Genomic DNA, 14,326 nt, shown 5'->3' with positions numbered 1-14,326 from the left:
TTCTCTCTCTCTATCACACACACACACACACACACACACACACACACCTGAGTGATCTACTTGGTACACTGAATTTCCTTTTTTATTTCAATGATCAAGTAAAAAAAAGTATTAGTATCTTGGGACTTGAATTCAAAATCCTATCATATTAGAGAGAGACAGAATCATTGTAAAGAAACTCTCAATCAAATATTTTAGAGAATGAAATAAAGTAATAAAGGAAAAGGAAGAAAAGTACCTAATTTTGATTGTTAAAAGGGAAGGAGTAGTAAATCTAGTTTAAAAGACATAGTTCCCCATGTCCTTCACCATAAAACAAAGCAACGCAAAACAAAATACACAACTTTAGGGCTAATGAAAAAATATTTTTTTTCACTTTTACCTGTCTTCATTTATACCCTGCCAAATATCCTTTTGTATGAAAAAATGTAGACATATTTTCTTTTTATATCACCTACATTTCCAAATATATACCCCCTCTCTCCTCCCCAGAAAATTATCTCTTATAATAATAAATTAAAGAGAAAGAAAAACAAAATTATTTCAGGAAAACTAAGCACCGTAACAGACTGACAGACTATGCATTCTTCCACACTCATAATCACGAACCTAATCAAAGAAATAAGGCATGACAAGCTGCAATGAGGTATGGTAGAAACTAGAGATTGAGGACTTCAGTTCATATCCTACTTCTGGCAATTAAACCTGTGTGATCTTGACAAATTCATCCTGCCTTATTGGGGCTCCATTTCCTCCTTTGCAAAATGAGGGAGTTGGAGAAGGTAATCTATGAAGTCCCTTTTGGTCCTAGATTTATGATCCTATTAAAAGATGGATATTCTCAGGGGTGGCCAGGTAGCATAGCAAGTAAGACACCGGCCCCAGAGTTGGGATGACCTGGGATCAAATCCGGGCTCAGATACTTAGTACCACACCCAGAAATAACTGGCAGTGTAACCTTGAGCAAGTTACTTAACCCCAATTGCTTTAAAAAAGAAGATGAATATTCTCATTGCTTCTTTGGAGCCAGGTTTTCTTATTTATTTTTTTTTTAAGAACTCAGGATATTCAGTACATTTTGGCTTCCCTTGATGAATCTGATTATGGGAAAAGATATTTCTTATTCTTTAAATAATTTGGAAAATATTAAACTTATTTTTGAGAGATGAAGATAAAATATTATGCATTATGTTTTAATAGTGTGAAAAATCTGGATTCTATATGAATATTGTGACTCTTTTCCTAAATACTTTTAAACAATCCCACAATCCTGCTTTCCTTTTATATTACTTTATTTCCAGAAATAATAAAATGCAATCTTTTATTAATAATACTTGCTGGCATACTCTCTAAGAAGTGACAATTTTAATTACTTAGCTAGTGAGAGTAAGAAGAAAAAATAAGAAAGAAAAATAATATTTTAGATGTTGATTCAGATTGCTTGAAGCAATAATAAATGTCTCAGCCAAAAAAATCTAATATGACTTTTAAAGATTAGAATACTTTATAAAATAAAAGTACTTTAATCACAGATGTCTTTATATTTTAACTTAGAGAAAAATACCCATAGCAGTGAGATACTGCATGCTGATTACTTATTTGGAGTCAATCGCAACAAGTTTAGAGAAGGACCAAATTCATGTCATGTTAAGAACTGTTTAGTCTGAGAGTTGGAACACTGGGGAAGAGAGTGCATCAACAGCCACCTTGAATGATTTGGACTGTCATGTGGAAAATGTCATGTTCGTTGCTAGGTGGCACAGTGGATAGAGTTTAGGGCCAGGAGTTAGGAAGACTCATCTCCCTGGGTTCAGATATGTCCTCAGATATTAGTTATGTGACTCTGGGCAAGTCACTTAACTCAGCCTGAATTTCCTTATCTGTAAAATGAGCTGGAGAAGGAAATGGCAAGGTACACCAGTAACTCTGCCAAGAAAACCCCAAATGAGGTAAAAAAAAACAATCAGATATGATTGAAATGACTAAACAATAACAACATATAAAAATGGCATGTTCAACTTGATGCTAGAAGATAAAGCTAGTAATAGTGAGTACAGGCTGAAAAGTGGCAAATTTAGGGTTGATATAAGAAGGAACTTCTTTACAATTAGAGCTTTAAGACTGTAATGGGGGCTCCCATTACTTGATAACTTTAAACAAGGCCTGGATAGCCATGTCAGGGATTTTGACATTTGACCTTTTGCAGATATGGGTTGGACTAAATGACCTCTGATGTCCCTTCTAACACTAAAAGTCCCAGAATTTCCAAGTGACTGTATCAGAGGGCAAGCTGGCCTAATTCTTGCTCTTCATTGCTACTTGCATACTTTTCCTCAATTAATATCACTAAGCAAAACCTCCTCCTTTGAAGTTCTCGATTTCTGAATTTAATAATGTTATCCAGACTTGGTAGCTGTTTTCTGCCAGCCCCCAAAACACTCTCCTTCCTTATGTCAATAAGTTCAGTGTCTATTTTTCATTCTCCATCTCTATGCTAACTCCTTGGTTTATGCTAAAGGACTTTAGAAAATATGTTGATGTAATTTCAAACATCCTAAACAATTAGTTCCTAAAACTACTCAACTCTTATGACTTATTCTATTCGAACTCAATGACACACAGTGATGATTATACCTGTCACCCAAAAATGTTTTAGTTTCATGATTATGAATTATTCCTCCTAAATCAATTCTTTGTTCTTACTATACCTGCAATCTATCCACCACTCAGTGCTTTCCCAGGTCAACACCTATATTTTGTCTACAATCTCAGCACCTAATTTACTTTTGCCCTAACCTCTATTCTTGGATCTCTTATTGCCCTTTTCAATAAATGCTCACATCTTTCTAAAACCTGATCCTGGATTGCTCCTAATATTTTACCATCTGTAATGGCAAGCAAGTAGTACTTTGATGCTTGTTTTAGCTATTCAGGCTCCTTTGTTCCTCACCTTTTATTGAATCAAGAGTCTCTGTTTGAAACAGTAGACATTGTTAGCCTTAATATGATGAAGGGAGTTTGAAGACTTTCTCTGTCCTTAATAGATCTAAGGGAATTTAAAGACCTTCCCTACCCTTAATGAGCCTAAGGTAATCACATGGAGCTAATGGTTGGAGAAACTTGCTGAAAGAGCAAAACAGGAAGGGTGGAAATGGAAGGAACAGAGCACAGAAAAGCTCGAGCAGAGCTAAGAGAGAAAATGGTGACAATCTGTCTGTTGTTCTCTCTGTGTTGTTGCTTTGTCAGGCAGAAGGGTTCTGTCTGTAGAAAGAGGACTTTACTGCTATTACAGAAGTCCTTAAATAAGACTTTACTGCTGTTACGGAAGTCCTGAAAGATAACTTTACTAATGATTTGTGTTTGATTTCTCAGACAGAAGCCTTGTGTGTTGATTTGTGTTACTTTGTCAGAAAGTGAATTGAGATGATAGTGCTGGTAATGGGTATATATATAGTTGCAGCTGTGTTAAGCTTAATGTATGTAAATATTGTTGTAGCTCTGTTAAACTTTGTCTTCCTAGTAACAGAATCTGTGAAGGGCTTGGAGTGGAGCAGCCCCCATGAGCTGAGATATAGAACAGGAGCAAGAGCTGTCTACCTGTGAATCCAGGCAAGAGCTGGGAATGGTCAGCCCATGAAAGAGGAGTCAAGGGGTTTGGAAGCCAGCCTTAAGTCAAGATAAAAGAAGACTTTACTTAGGTACTCTGTATTGATAGATTATATCGTGACTTACTGTGACCTAGAGGTAGATTGTGTTTGTACTTTCTGCTACCCTTTAAGGATGATTGGCTTAAGGATGATTGGAAGCCAGCCTCAAGTCAAGATGAAAGAGGATTTTGCTTGGATACTGTGTATTGATTAAGGAGATTGTGACTTACTGAATGATATGTTTTGTTTAAGACTATATGGTCACCTTAGTAATAAGTTATGTCATACTGTTGTGAATATTGTGCTTTAGTTTCTTGAATGTTTGCTTTAGTTTATCACTGAATAAATACAGAGTTCACTATACTATGCAATTAGGTCCTTAAAATTATTCACAGCAGCAGTCCTCAGGACAACTACTCATGATTGACTTTACACCATCTGCCACCTCTGCTCCTACTTATGTGCTGTTGAATGAACTAAATGAAGTTGTGCAACTATCCTAGCTATACACTTAATAAATGTTTTCTAATCAAATGTGAGCAGGGTATCCACTGTAAATAATTTCTTTTTTACTTCCCTAATTAATTCCATACCTCCCTCACTACGATAACTGTTCCAAACTGCTCCATATATTTTAAATCTCTTTTACCATCTCTCCCCAATTCTCCCAACTGAGAATTTTTCCAAGGAAATAGAAACTATTCAGGTTGAACTCCTTCTTCTACTCTTTGCTTCATATCACAATCACTTCACATCATTCTCCAAAATCTCGTCTTTATTCTGGTTTCCATGGGAAAAGTTGCCACTCCTCCCCTACATGTACTTTTGAACACATCCTTCCCATTTTTTTCAGACAGATTGGTTCTTCTATCATCACCTTCTCAAATGTTCTATCTCTCTCCATCAAGTCTCTTACCACTGCTTAGAAAAACACCCAACTATCCCTTATCTTTACCAAAAGCCTTAACTAAATCCTAATATCCTCATTAGCTATTATGATTTATCTTTCCTCCATTTCTCAGTTAAATTCCTTTTAAAAAGTTGTCTATGCTCATTGAACTATTGCTTTTCTTCTATCCTTTTCTAAGAATTCTACTTTATGAATTCCAATCTCATGACTCAACTTCAACTGCTCTTTTCAAAATTACCAATATGCATTAATTGTCTTTTCTTATTTCTCATCTTTCTTGATCTTTTATCTGCATTTGACACTGTTCAACATCTTTGTTTCCTGAATACTCTCTCTTCCCTGGGTTTTCATGAAAATGCTTTCTCTTGGCTCTTTTATCTGAACTATTATTATCTAATTCATATCCACAAACTGAGGGTGAACCTCCAAACTGTTTCATGGCTCTCTTCTTTTTTCATTCTTTATTATCTCGCTTAGTGACCTTATCAGCTGACATGGTTCAATTATTACTTCCATTCAAATGATATTCCTATCTATATATCCAGCCTTAGTCTTTCTTCTGAATTCAAAACCTATATTACCATTTCAAACTGTATATCCTGTAGACATCTCAAACAACATTGTGGAGCAGAACTAATTTTCTTTCCCCACAAACCTACAGTTTTCCCAAACTTCTCTATTAAAACTGAGTCCCAATATGCTGCCAGTCACATTGGCTCACAACCTCTGTAATTTCTTCAATTCCTCAGTTACAATTGACTCCAGAGATCTAAGCTGTTGCAAAACTGAGTCATTTTTACCTCCCCAACATTTTTAACCCACACATCATTTTCTCCATCTATTACTCTAGTTCAGACCCTTGTTACCTCTCACCTCTATTATTGCGAACTGTTTCTAATGAGAGATTCCCTGCCTCTAATCTCTCCCTCTATATATACTGCTGACAAAATGATTTTTTTTCTAAAGCACTGGTCTGACTATGTCATTCCCTCCTCCCTGCTACTTAATACAAACTACTGCCTTCCTGATACCTATAGGATCAAAAATAAATTCCTCTATTCAGTCTTTATCTTTATAACCTGTATTCATCCTATATTTCTATCTCTCTTTCACATTACTCCCCTTAATACCTGTGATTCTGTGACCGATGAATATCCCTGGAAGTTAGCTGACTGATCCTGGAACTAAAAGTTTAGTAGCATAGTATGACTCAGTGTAGAAACTAAGGAAACAGTGATATATTCAGTGATAATATCAAATGCAATTTAGTATGATTTTCATGCATGTTAACCATGACCTAAATGGGTTTTCTTTGCCTAATTTGGGGTTTCACAATAAATCTTTTTTTTTTAAAGCAATAGGGGTTAAGTAACTTGCTCAAGGTTACACAGCCAGTTACTTCTGGGTGTGGTGCTGAATATCTGAGCCCAGATTTGATCCAGGTCATCCCTACACTGGAGCCGGTGCTCTTACTCGCTGAGCCACCTGGCCGCCCCTAAGCAATTGGGGTTAAGTAACTTGCTCAAGGTTACATGGCCAGGTGTTTCTGGGTGGGTGCTAAGTGTCTGAGCCCAGGATTCGATCTCCAGGTCTTCTCAACAGTGGAGCCGGTGCTCTTACTCACTGTGCTACCTGGCCGCCCCCACAATAAATCTTATAACATTCATATATTTTTTTTAGTTGGTAAAGAATTTACATATAAATCAGTATTTTAAAAACAGAAGCCTTCAATAAAAGCTGCTGTTTTGACAAAGAGAAATAACAATTATTTACCTGAAAATGTGGCAAGGTTGTAGGGTGCTGGTGGGAAGGGTATAATTGTTTCATTTTCCAAAAACATTTAATCTGAATATTAAAAAGAAAAACTCAATGACAGAACTTAAATGTATTTTTTAAAATGATCAATTCTTTCCCTCTACAATAGTAATGTTTTCAGTTTCTTGATTGAGAATCATAGTCATACCTGCTTTTAAGAAAATATCTTATGTTTGACTTGAAGTCAGGAAAATGTGAGTTTGACTCCTGAATCTGAAAATATTTAAATTTATGACCTTTAGAAAGCCTTATTTTCCTGTGAAATATCCTTTCTTATCTGTAAAATGGAACTAATATAATATACTTATTGCAGCTACTTTATAGTGTTGTTGTAAAAACTCAAATTGGATAATGCATATGAAATATCCTCCCAAACTAAAAGCACTACATAAAATATAATAATAAAGTAATGGGACTATGGAAAGCACCTCTGGACTTAAAGGCATCTGTTTTAATTTCATGTGTGTGACTTTTGACATATCACTCATCCTCCTCAGACCTTTTTTTTTTTTTTTCCTCAGCTACAAAATGAGGGAATTGGATTAGATGATCTTCAAAATCCCTTCTATCTCAATATCTATGAACTGTGTTACACAGACACCTCAGGCTTCAGATGGTACATGGAAGGAGACAGAACTCCTGACTGCCTAAGAGAATACTGACCATGACACGGCATACTTGAAAAAGGGGGATACATTCAGAATACACTAAGGTTGATGAAGATAATGACAGAGGTGATCAAGCGAAGCAAGCATGGACTTTTGAATACCTACTGGAGACCTCCAAGTTGCAGACATTTTGGAGAAGCCTCTACCCTCCCCACCACAAGTACACACAGAAAAAACACACACACACACATACTCACACATTCCTTAAGTTATAGTGCTTGTAATTAAAGAGACAGTTGAAAGCAGATCCCTCCCTTACTGAAAAGTCACTTCCTCCCTTCTTGGTTAAGATGAAGTGTTTTATCTTGCTCCCGGCCAAAGAGATCCTTTACTATTGTATATTCTTTGGTCTATTTTAATTTCTATTCTCATCATGAGTACCCCAGCTCTTTTTTATTTTCATCTGACCATTTTCTGTGTAAGTCTGTTATCTACAACATGATATTAGAGGAATGATTCACATTATTCCCCCATTATATAATATGAAAGAGGGGTAATGAAAATGAAAAAATACTTTCTCACAAGCTATATTTCCTAATACATATGGTAGGATGAATCAACACGATCCTAATAAGTGTAGCCAATTGATTTTAAAACATGCAGAATTACACATAGTACAAGTCATTGTAACTTGAGTTATGTATTGACACAAGAAGGGCAATTGGATGAGAGAGACAGAGAAAGACAGAGAGAGAGAGAGAGAGAGAGAGAGAGAGAGAGAGAGAGAGAGAGAAGAAAGGAAGACAGAGGAGAAGAAGAAGGGAGGGAGAAGAAGGGATAGAGAAAGAGGAGGAGGAGGATGAGAAGGTAGGGTAGAAAATGCAATGGGAGAGGGAAAGAGACAAGTTTTATAGGTTATATAGCGAAGTGAGGATACTGATTTTCTAACATAAATCTACAGAGAGAGATCACACTGTCACTACTTGACAAAATACAATTTCCCATTAGATTCCCATCTGATTATATGTCATATAACTTGAATACTTTTAAAAATTAATCTTTAAAAAATACTGACCTGTAAAAACTGCTGTTACAATGTTCAGTAGATTTAAAAATTTAAGTTAATTAAATTAATTTTAATTTTTAAAAAGCCTACGTTTACTTCCATATTGTTTCATTCAACACTCATTTTTTCAACATCAATTTTTATTACAAAAATAAAATTATTCTGAGAGTCTATGAGACTTGTGTTAAAGGGGGCACCCTAAATAAAAAAAAAGAATAACTTTCCCAAGTGGTGTCCATATTATGATAGCTTGTCTAGGTAAAGTGGGAAGAATGCCAGGGCACATACAATTACTCTTCCAAAATAAGTCAATCATTCCCACAGAATTCATATGGTGACTCAAACTCAAATTGTATATTCTTTTCATATACTGCCTAAGTTCCTCCTCAACCTTCTTAAGTGGATTTGAGGATATCAGTGCAATTAAAATACATATTCTTGTTGCATAAATAGACTTTCTTGTCCTTAGCGTGACAATTTTTAAGAAGATCTGAGCAGAATGTAATTATTTATTTCTCATGAATAGAAGACATCTGGTATATCAAAAAGAAAGTCAAAGCACCAAGTCAAATAAAAAAAAACATAATTCCACCTGGAAATTTTCTTATCATAGGTAACACAAGGCAACTACACATTAATCTTCTTTCTGAGTCACTTTTATAAGGTCAGCTAAAATCACATATTCACAGAAATAGTAGTTTAATTTTCCATGCATACCTTGAATCATTTTTTTATGCTTTCAGATATGTCCTTAGTTTTTATCTTCTTCTATCATAATCTGAAGTGACTATGTTAACTGAAAAAATGGGAAATTAATTTTTCTGTATACCGTTAAAAGGTCAAAACCAGGTATGACTGTTACTGTTTTATTTCTCCTCAAATTCATTGTGCATATATTTACCTGTTTATACACTACACACCCCCAAGAGAATGAAAATTGCCTGAATGCAGGAGTTTTTTGTTGCTTAATCTTTGTATCCCCAGGACAAAACATAAAAGGCACTAGACATTCAATATGATAGGGGCTTACGAAATGTTTTCTTTTTTTCCTTCCTTCTTTCCTTCCTTGGGCACAAAGAAACTGATTTTATTCTCTTTCATACAATATTAATATAATGCTACTACTTGTTAATTTTTTTCTGAAAAAAAGGGGGATAATAAACTACATCTGTGGTTACATATTTACTAAATGAATATCATAAAAATAAGAGCACCTTCAGTTTTATTAATGAATGAAAATGAATGAATAAATGTGGGTCATCTGATCAAATGTGATAATATTTATAAAGCACTTAGCATAATGCCTAGCACATAGGAGGTGCTATATGAATGAAAGTAACTTTCCTCCCCCTTTGCTTCCCCTTCTCTTCATATTTATCAGAAAAATTAACAAACTCAAACTCGCCTCTGTTTTTGTCTCTGTAAGATAAAATTTTAATGATTTTTAAACCCATAATGGAAATGAATAAAAGCAGATAAATACAACTTCACTTCCATATCTTAATGAATATAAACCTTATTGGGAATACCCACTCCTTTTTTCACTCACTGATTGATACAACCTTTGGTATAGTCATCGACTACAAAATAGTATATAAAATGATCTGGGATTTAGAGCAGAAAACAAAGATGGAATCCCATGACAGATACAGGTACAAATTTGAACTATTTTTTTTTCTCAACTCAATAAAAAAGATGCTTTATTTGATATTTTGGAATGTCCAGCCCAATTTGACCCCTAAGTCAAATAGGAGGGGGAGCTTCATAGCCCTCTCTGCTTCCTTCTTTATTCACAAAAATAAAATGCATGATAAGGCAGGCACTATAGCATGGCCTATGCGATGATAGACTGAAATGACATGCTACCTTTATGCTTAATCCAAATCCTCCTACAGTTTGTCTTCTAATGGTCACCGTTCTTTCCTGAAAGAGAGGGTTTTTTTTAAAGTGGTTAGTAGATTCTAATACTGTACTTACATTCACATTTCTATTCTCTCTCTTCATTATTTGATCATAATAACATCATATTTTAGATTCTTGCAAATAGAAATATTAATTTACAAGTTATAATAACCTAAATCTTAAATTACTGAAAAATGATTAAATTGATATTATGCTTTATAGTGAAGGAAAAATTAAGCTTTCTTCAAACCATTTATGCTCATGTTTCAAAACATAAAGCTTCTCAAGCCTTCTCATTATGTCATGTTATTGTATTTCCATGATAAACATGGCTAAGAGGCTTATTTTTGCTTGCAATCAGCTATTGGTTATCCAGAATAAAAATTGCTTATCAACCAAGGACACCTTATCTACCACTATTTGATAAAATTTCAACTTTGGATGGCAAAGGTGAGCCAGTAAGGAGTCAAGTTCAAAAGTAAGAGTAGTTGAGGAAAATATTTATTTATTTCCAAATCCATTTCTGTATTGTATGTGTTGTAGTTATAGGATTTTAGAGGAATTTTAGGTGCAACTCCAGCATTTTAAACAGGAAGGAACTGAAAACCAATTATGTTAAGTGACTGGCTTAATTACCTTAAGTATGAATAAATAGAATAGGTAGAATAATTTCTTATTGAAAAAGTAGTCAAGGAGGTGGCTAGGTGGCGCAGTGAGTAAAGTACCAGCCCCGGAGTCAGAAGGACTTGAGCTCAGATCTGGCCTCAGACACTTAACACACAAACTAGCCATGTAACCTTGGGCAATTTACTTAACCCCAAATGCCCTCTAAAAAAGCAAGAAATAAAAAAAAACATAGTCAAGAATCTCTAACTATTTTAAAGCTAAATAAGAATTAATTTTTAATCTTTTTAAAAAATTGTGTAGGCATCTTTATACTTCAAAAGGCAAGCAAACATTAACTGTATACTTGAATTTATATCATCACAGGTAATATGTGATCCCAAATACATATGAACATACTTCTACCTACATATCCAAGCTCTTTTAAACAAATTGTATAATAGAAACTCTAAGGATAAGCTGTCAGGAGTTTCATTAACTTCTGACATTCTGAATTATTGAGTTATAACTATAAAGAGAACATAGGGAATTGAAATCTCCTTCTATCTCAGGGCAACTTGAAACCACTTCATCTGTTCATCCTTGATCTCCCAAATGAACTTTCTTCTTTGATAAGTGTATTCAGTTAAGTTCTAGATGTTATATAGTCTTAAGCATTTTCCTCTATTTTAGCAAGAATTTTTTTGCCCCCTCTAATTGTAGTGCTGGTTCTCCAAGCACTTGCAGAATAGATAACATTCCAAGAGAGGGACTAAGAAAAAAACAAAAGAAACTTTTGTTTTCAGTAGCTCATGAGCACAGGCTACATTGTATTTTGGCAAATCCGCAGGTTTTCATAAGCATAAGCTAAGCTACTTAGTTTCCATTAAAAATAAATAAGGCCTTAAGGACAAGGTTATCATATTTGAAAGTAAAGTTCCTTAAATATCATATAATCTATATTCACAAAAAAACGAACCCAATTTTTATACAAAACCTCATTTCTTGTTGGCATGAAACATAAACAATAAAAAGAGGTAGATTTTTATCACAATTAATTTATTAAATAGAAAACATTCACCAATAAATATGTTTGACCATTTAGAAACTGTCCTACTAAACACAATCTTAAAAATAACTTCATTTTCACAATCAGTTCTATCATGATTTGTTTAATAAATCTATCTTAAACCCATATTTGTAAATACAGGAAGAGGCAAGTTATTAAAAATTAATACAAATAAAAGTAGTTCTTTAACTAAACTGTGATTTCCAACTCAGTCTGTATACGATTATTGTTGTGGATATAAAAAAAAATTTTTTGTTCTAACACTCCATGTATATATAATAAATCTAACTATACCCCAAATAGAAAATAACTAAGTAGATATATAAAAGCATATATATATATATATATATACATATATACACACACATAGTCCAGTTCAATGTTAAAGTAATTAAAAATTTATTATGAATTGCCTTTACATTTATAAGTCATGAATTCAAGGGAGAAAAAGCACAGAAATCATATAAGAAATGATCTTTGATTTATTCTGATCATGAATGCATGAAGAATTATACACAAGAAGCAGCACAATCTATATCCAATATAAACAGAAAAGGAGGTGGATCAGTTATGAAGTGAAAACATGGGATAACCAACAAATTGTTCATGTATTGCTCTGTTTGCGATGTTAGTTGTTCAGTCCACAAGGCTTTCTTTATCTAGCATTTATCATGTTCATACAATATGGCAAGTGCTGAAAATACAAAGAAGGGGGTGGGGGAGAAGCTGTCTCTGCTTTCAAGGAGGTTATTTCTGAATGGAGAAGATATGCAAATAACTACACACATTCAAGAAACATGCAGAGAATATGGAAGAGAAGGCCCTAGCAGCTAAAGTAGATCTGGAAAATGTGTCTTGAAGGTTTAACTAGAAAAGCCTTGAAAGTAGCCAGGGAAACTAAAAGTTGAATTGGGAAGTGGTAGAAAATACTAAGAATTGGAGATGACTAGAGCAAAGGAACAGAGATGGAGTGTCATGATCAAGGAACCCTAAGTAGGATATCGTAGCTAAAAATTAGAGTATGTGAAGGGAAGAAAAGAGTAAGAAGACTAGAAAGTTAGGAAGGGAACAGTTTATGAATTAAATGCCAAAAAAAGTTTATGAAGATACTAAATTAAATTTATTTATTAATAATAAACTATCATATTATTATATAATATACATTAATGTCACATTATATAATGCGATTAATATTATCGTATTGTTATATTATAATATTTTTATCAAGTTATATAAGTTTATTAAGATAATAAATTAAATATTATAAGATATTAAATGCAAAAAGATAAGTTTATACTTGATTCTTCAGTAAATAGGGAGCCGCTGGAGATCATTGAGTAGAGGAGTGACAGACCTATTTTCTACACAAAATTATTTTGGCAACTCTTCAGATGATGGCTTGAAGTAGTGACACTTGAAACAGGGTGAATCTTTAGAAGGCTATTGTGATAGCTCAGATAGTGGGCAATGGAGGGCCAAACTCTGTGTGAGCAGAGAGAAAGGAAAATATATGGGAGATGTTTTTTTCCCCCTTCAATTTTATTTTATTAAAATTGTTTATCTACTTTTGGTTTACAAAATTCAGTTTCACAATCCCTTGGCTTCCAAATTTTCTCCCCCTCCACCCTTTCCAAAGGGCTCCCCCACCCCCCACCTCTGCCAAGATGCAATCCAATATAGGCTCTACAAATACATTCGCATTAAGCATTAGTCAGGTTGTAAAGAAGAATTATAAACAATGAGTGAACAAAGAGAAAGAAGGAATGAAACAAAACTAAACTCAAAAGAGAGAGCAAGTAGTTTGCTTCAATCTGCATTTGAACTCTGTATTTCTTTTCTCTGGATGTGGATATCCTTTACATCATTAGTGTTTTGGAGTTGTCTAATAACCTTGCATTGCTGAGAGGAGTCCAGTTTATTGAAGTTAGTCATCACACATGTGATGTGTCTGTAATTGTGTAAAAGTTCTCCTAGTTCTGCTTTCCTCACTGAGCATCAGTTTATGTAATTCTCTCCAGGTTATTAAGAAGTCTGTCTTCTCCTCATTTCTTATAGCACAATAGTATTCCATTACATTCATATACCACAACTTGTTTAGCCATTCCCCAGGTGATGGGCATCCTCTTGATTTCTGTTTCCTTGCCACCATGAAAAAAGCTGCTCTAAATATTTTTGTGCAAACAGGTATTCCTCCCACTTGAATGATTTCTTTAGGATACAGCCCTAGAAGTGGTATTGTTGGGTCAAAGGGTATGCACTTTTTTATAGCCCTTTGGGCATAGTTCCACATTGCTCTTCAGAATGATTGGATCAGTTTCCAACTCCACCAACAATGCATTAGTGTTCTAATTTTTCCACATCCTCCCCAGCAGTTATCATTTTCCTGCTATGTCATCATAGCCCATCAGCAGTGAGGTGTGGTACCTCAGAGTTGTTTTGATTAGTATTTCTCTAATCAATAGTGATTTAGAGCATTTTTCATATGCTAAATTTCTTCCTCTGAAAACTGCCTGTTCATATCATTTGACCTTTATCAATTGGGGAATGACTTGTATTCTTATAAATCTGACACAATTCTCTTTATATCTTAGAAATTAGGCCTTTATCAGAGACCCTTCTTGTAGAAATTGTTTCCCAATTTCCCACTTTGATCCTAATCTTGGTTACATTAACTTTATTTCTACAGAAATCTTTTTAATTTAATGT

The 14,326-nt window shown here is 34.2% G+C and overlaps 1 protein-coding gene across 2 annotated transcripts in view; it reads right to left on the bottom strand.

Annotated features, from left to right (window-relative positions):
* Positions 1–14,326, bottom strand: part of LOC138170531 (gamma-1-syntrophin-like) — a 704,758-nt gene that overhangs the window by 19,529 nt on the left and 670,903 nt on the right. For both annotated transcript variants that reach the window (XM_069099921.1, XM_069099922.1), the window contains one exon: positions 9,913–9,969. In XM_069099921.1, coding sequence (XP_068956022.1) covers positions 9,913–9,969 — 57 coding nt within the window. The remainder of the gene's footprint in view (positions 1–9,912; positions 9,970–14,326) is intronic.

Source organism: Petaurus breviceps, unplaced genomic scaffold, assembly GCF_028583685.1.
Source record: "Petaurus breviceps papuanus isolate PSGF00001 unplaced genomic scaffold, PetGlider_PUasm1.0 38, whole genome shotgun sequence".
NCBI classification, from domain to species: domain Eukaryota; kingdom Metazoa; phylum Chordata; class Mammalia; order Diprotodontia; family Petauridae; genus Petaurus; species Petaurus breviceps.
This window is presented reverse-complemented; position numbering and strand designations above follow the sequence as displayed.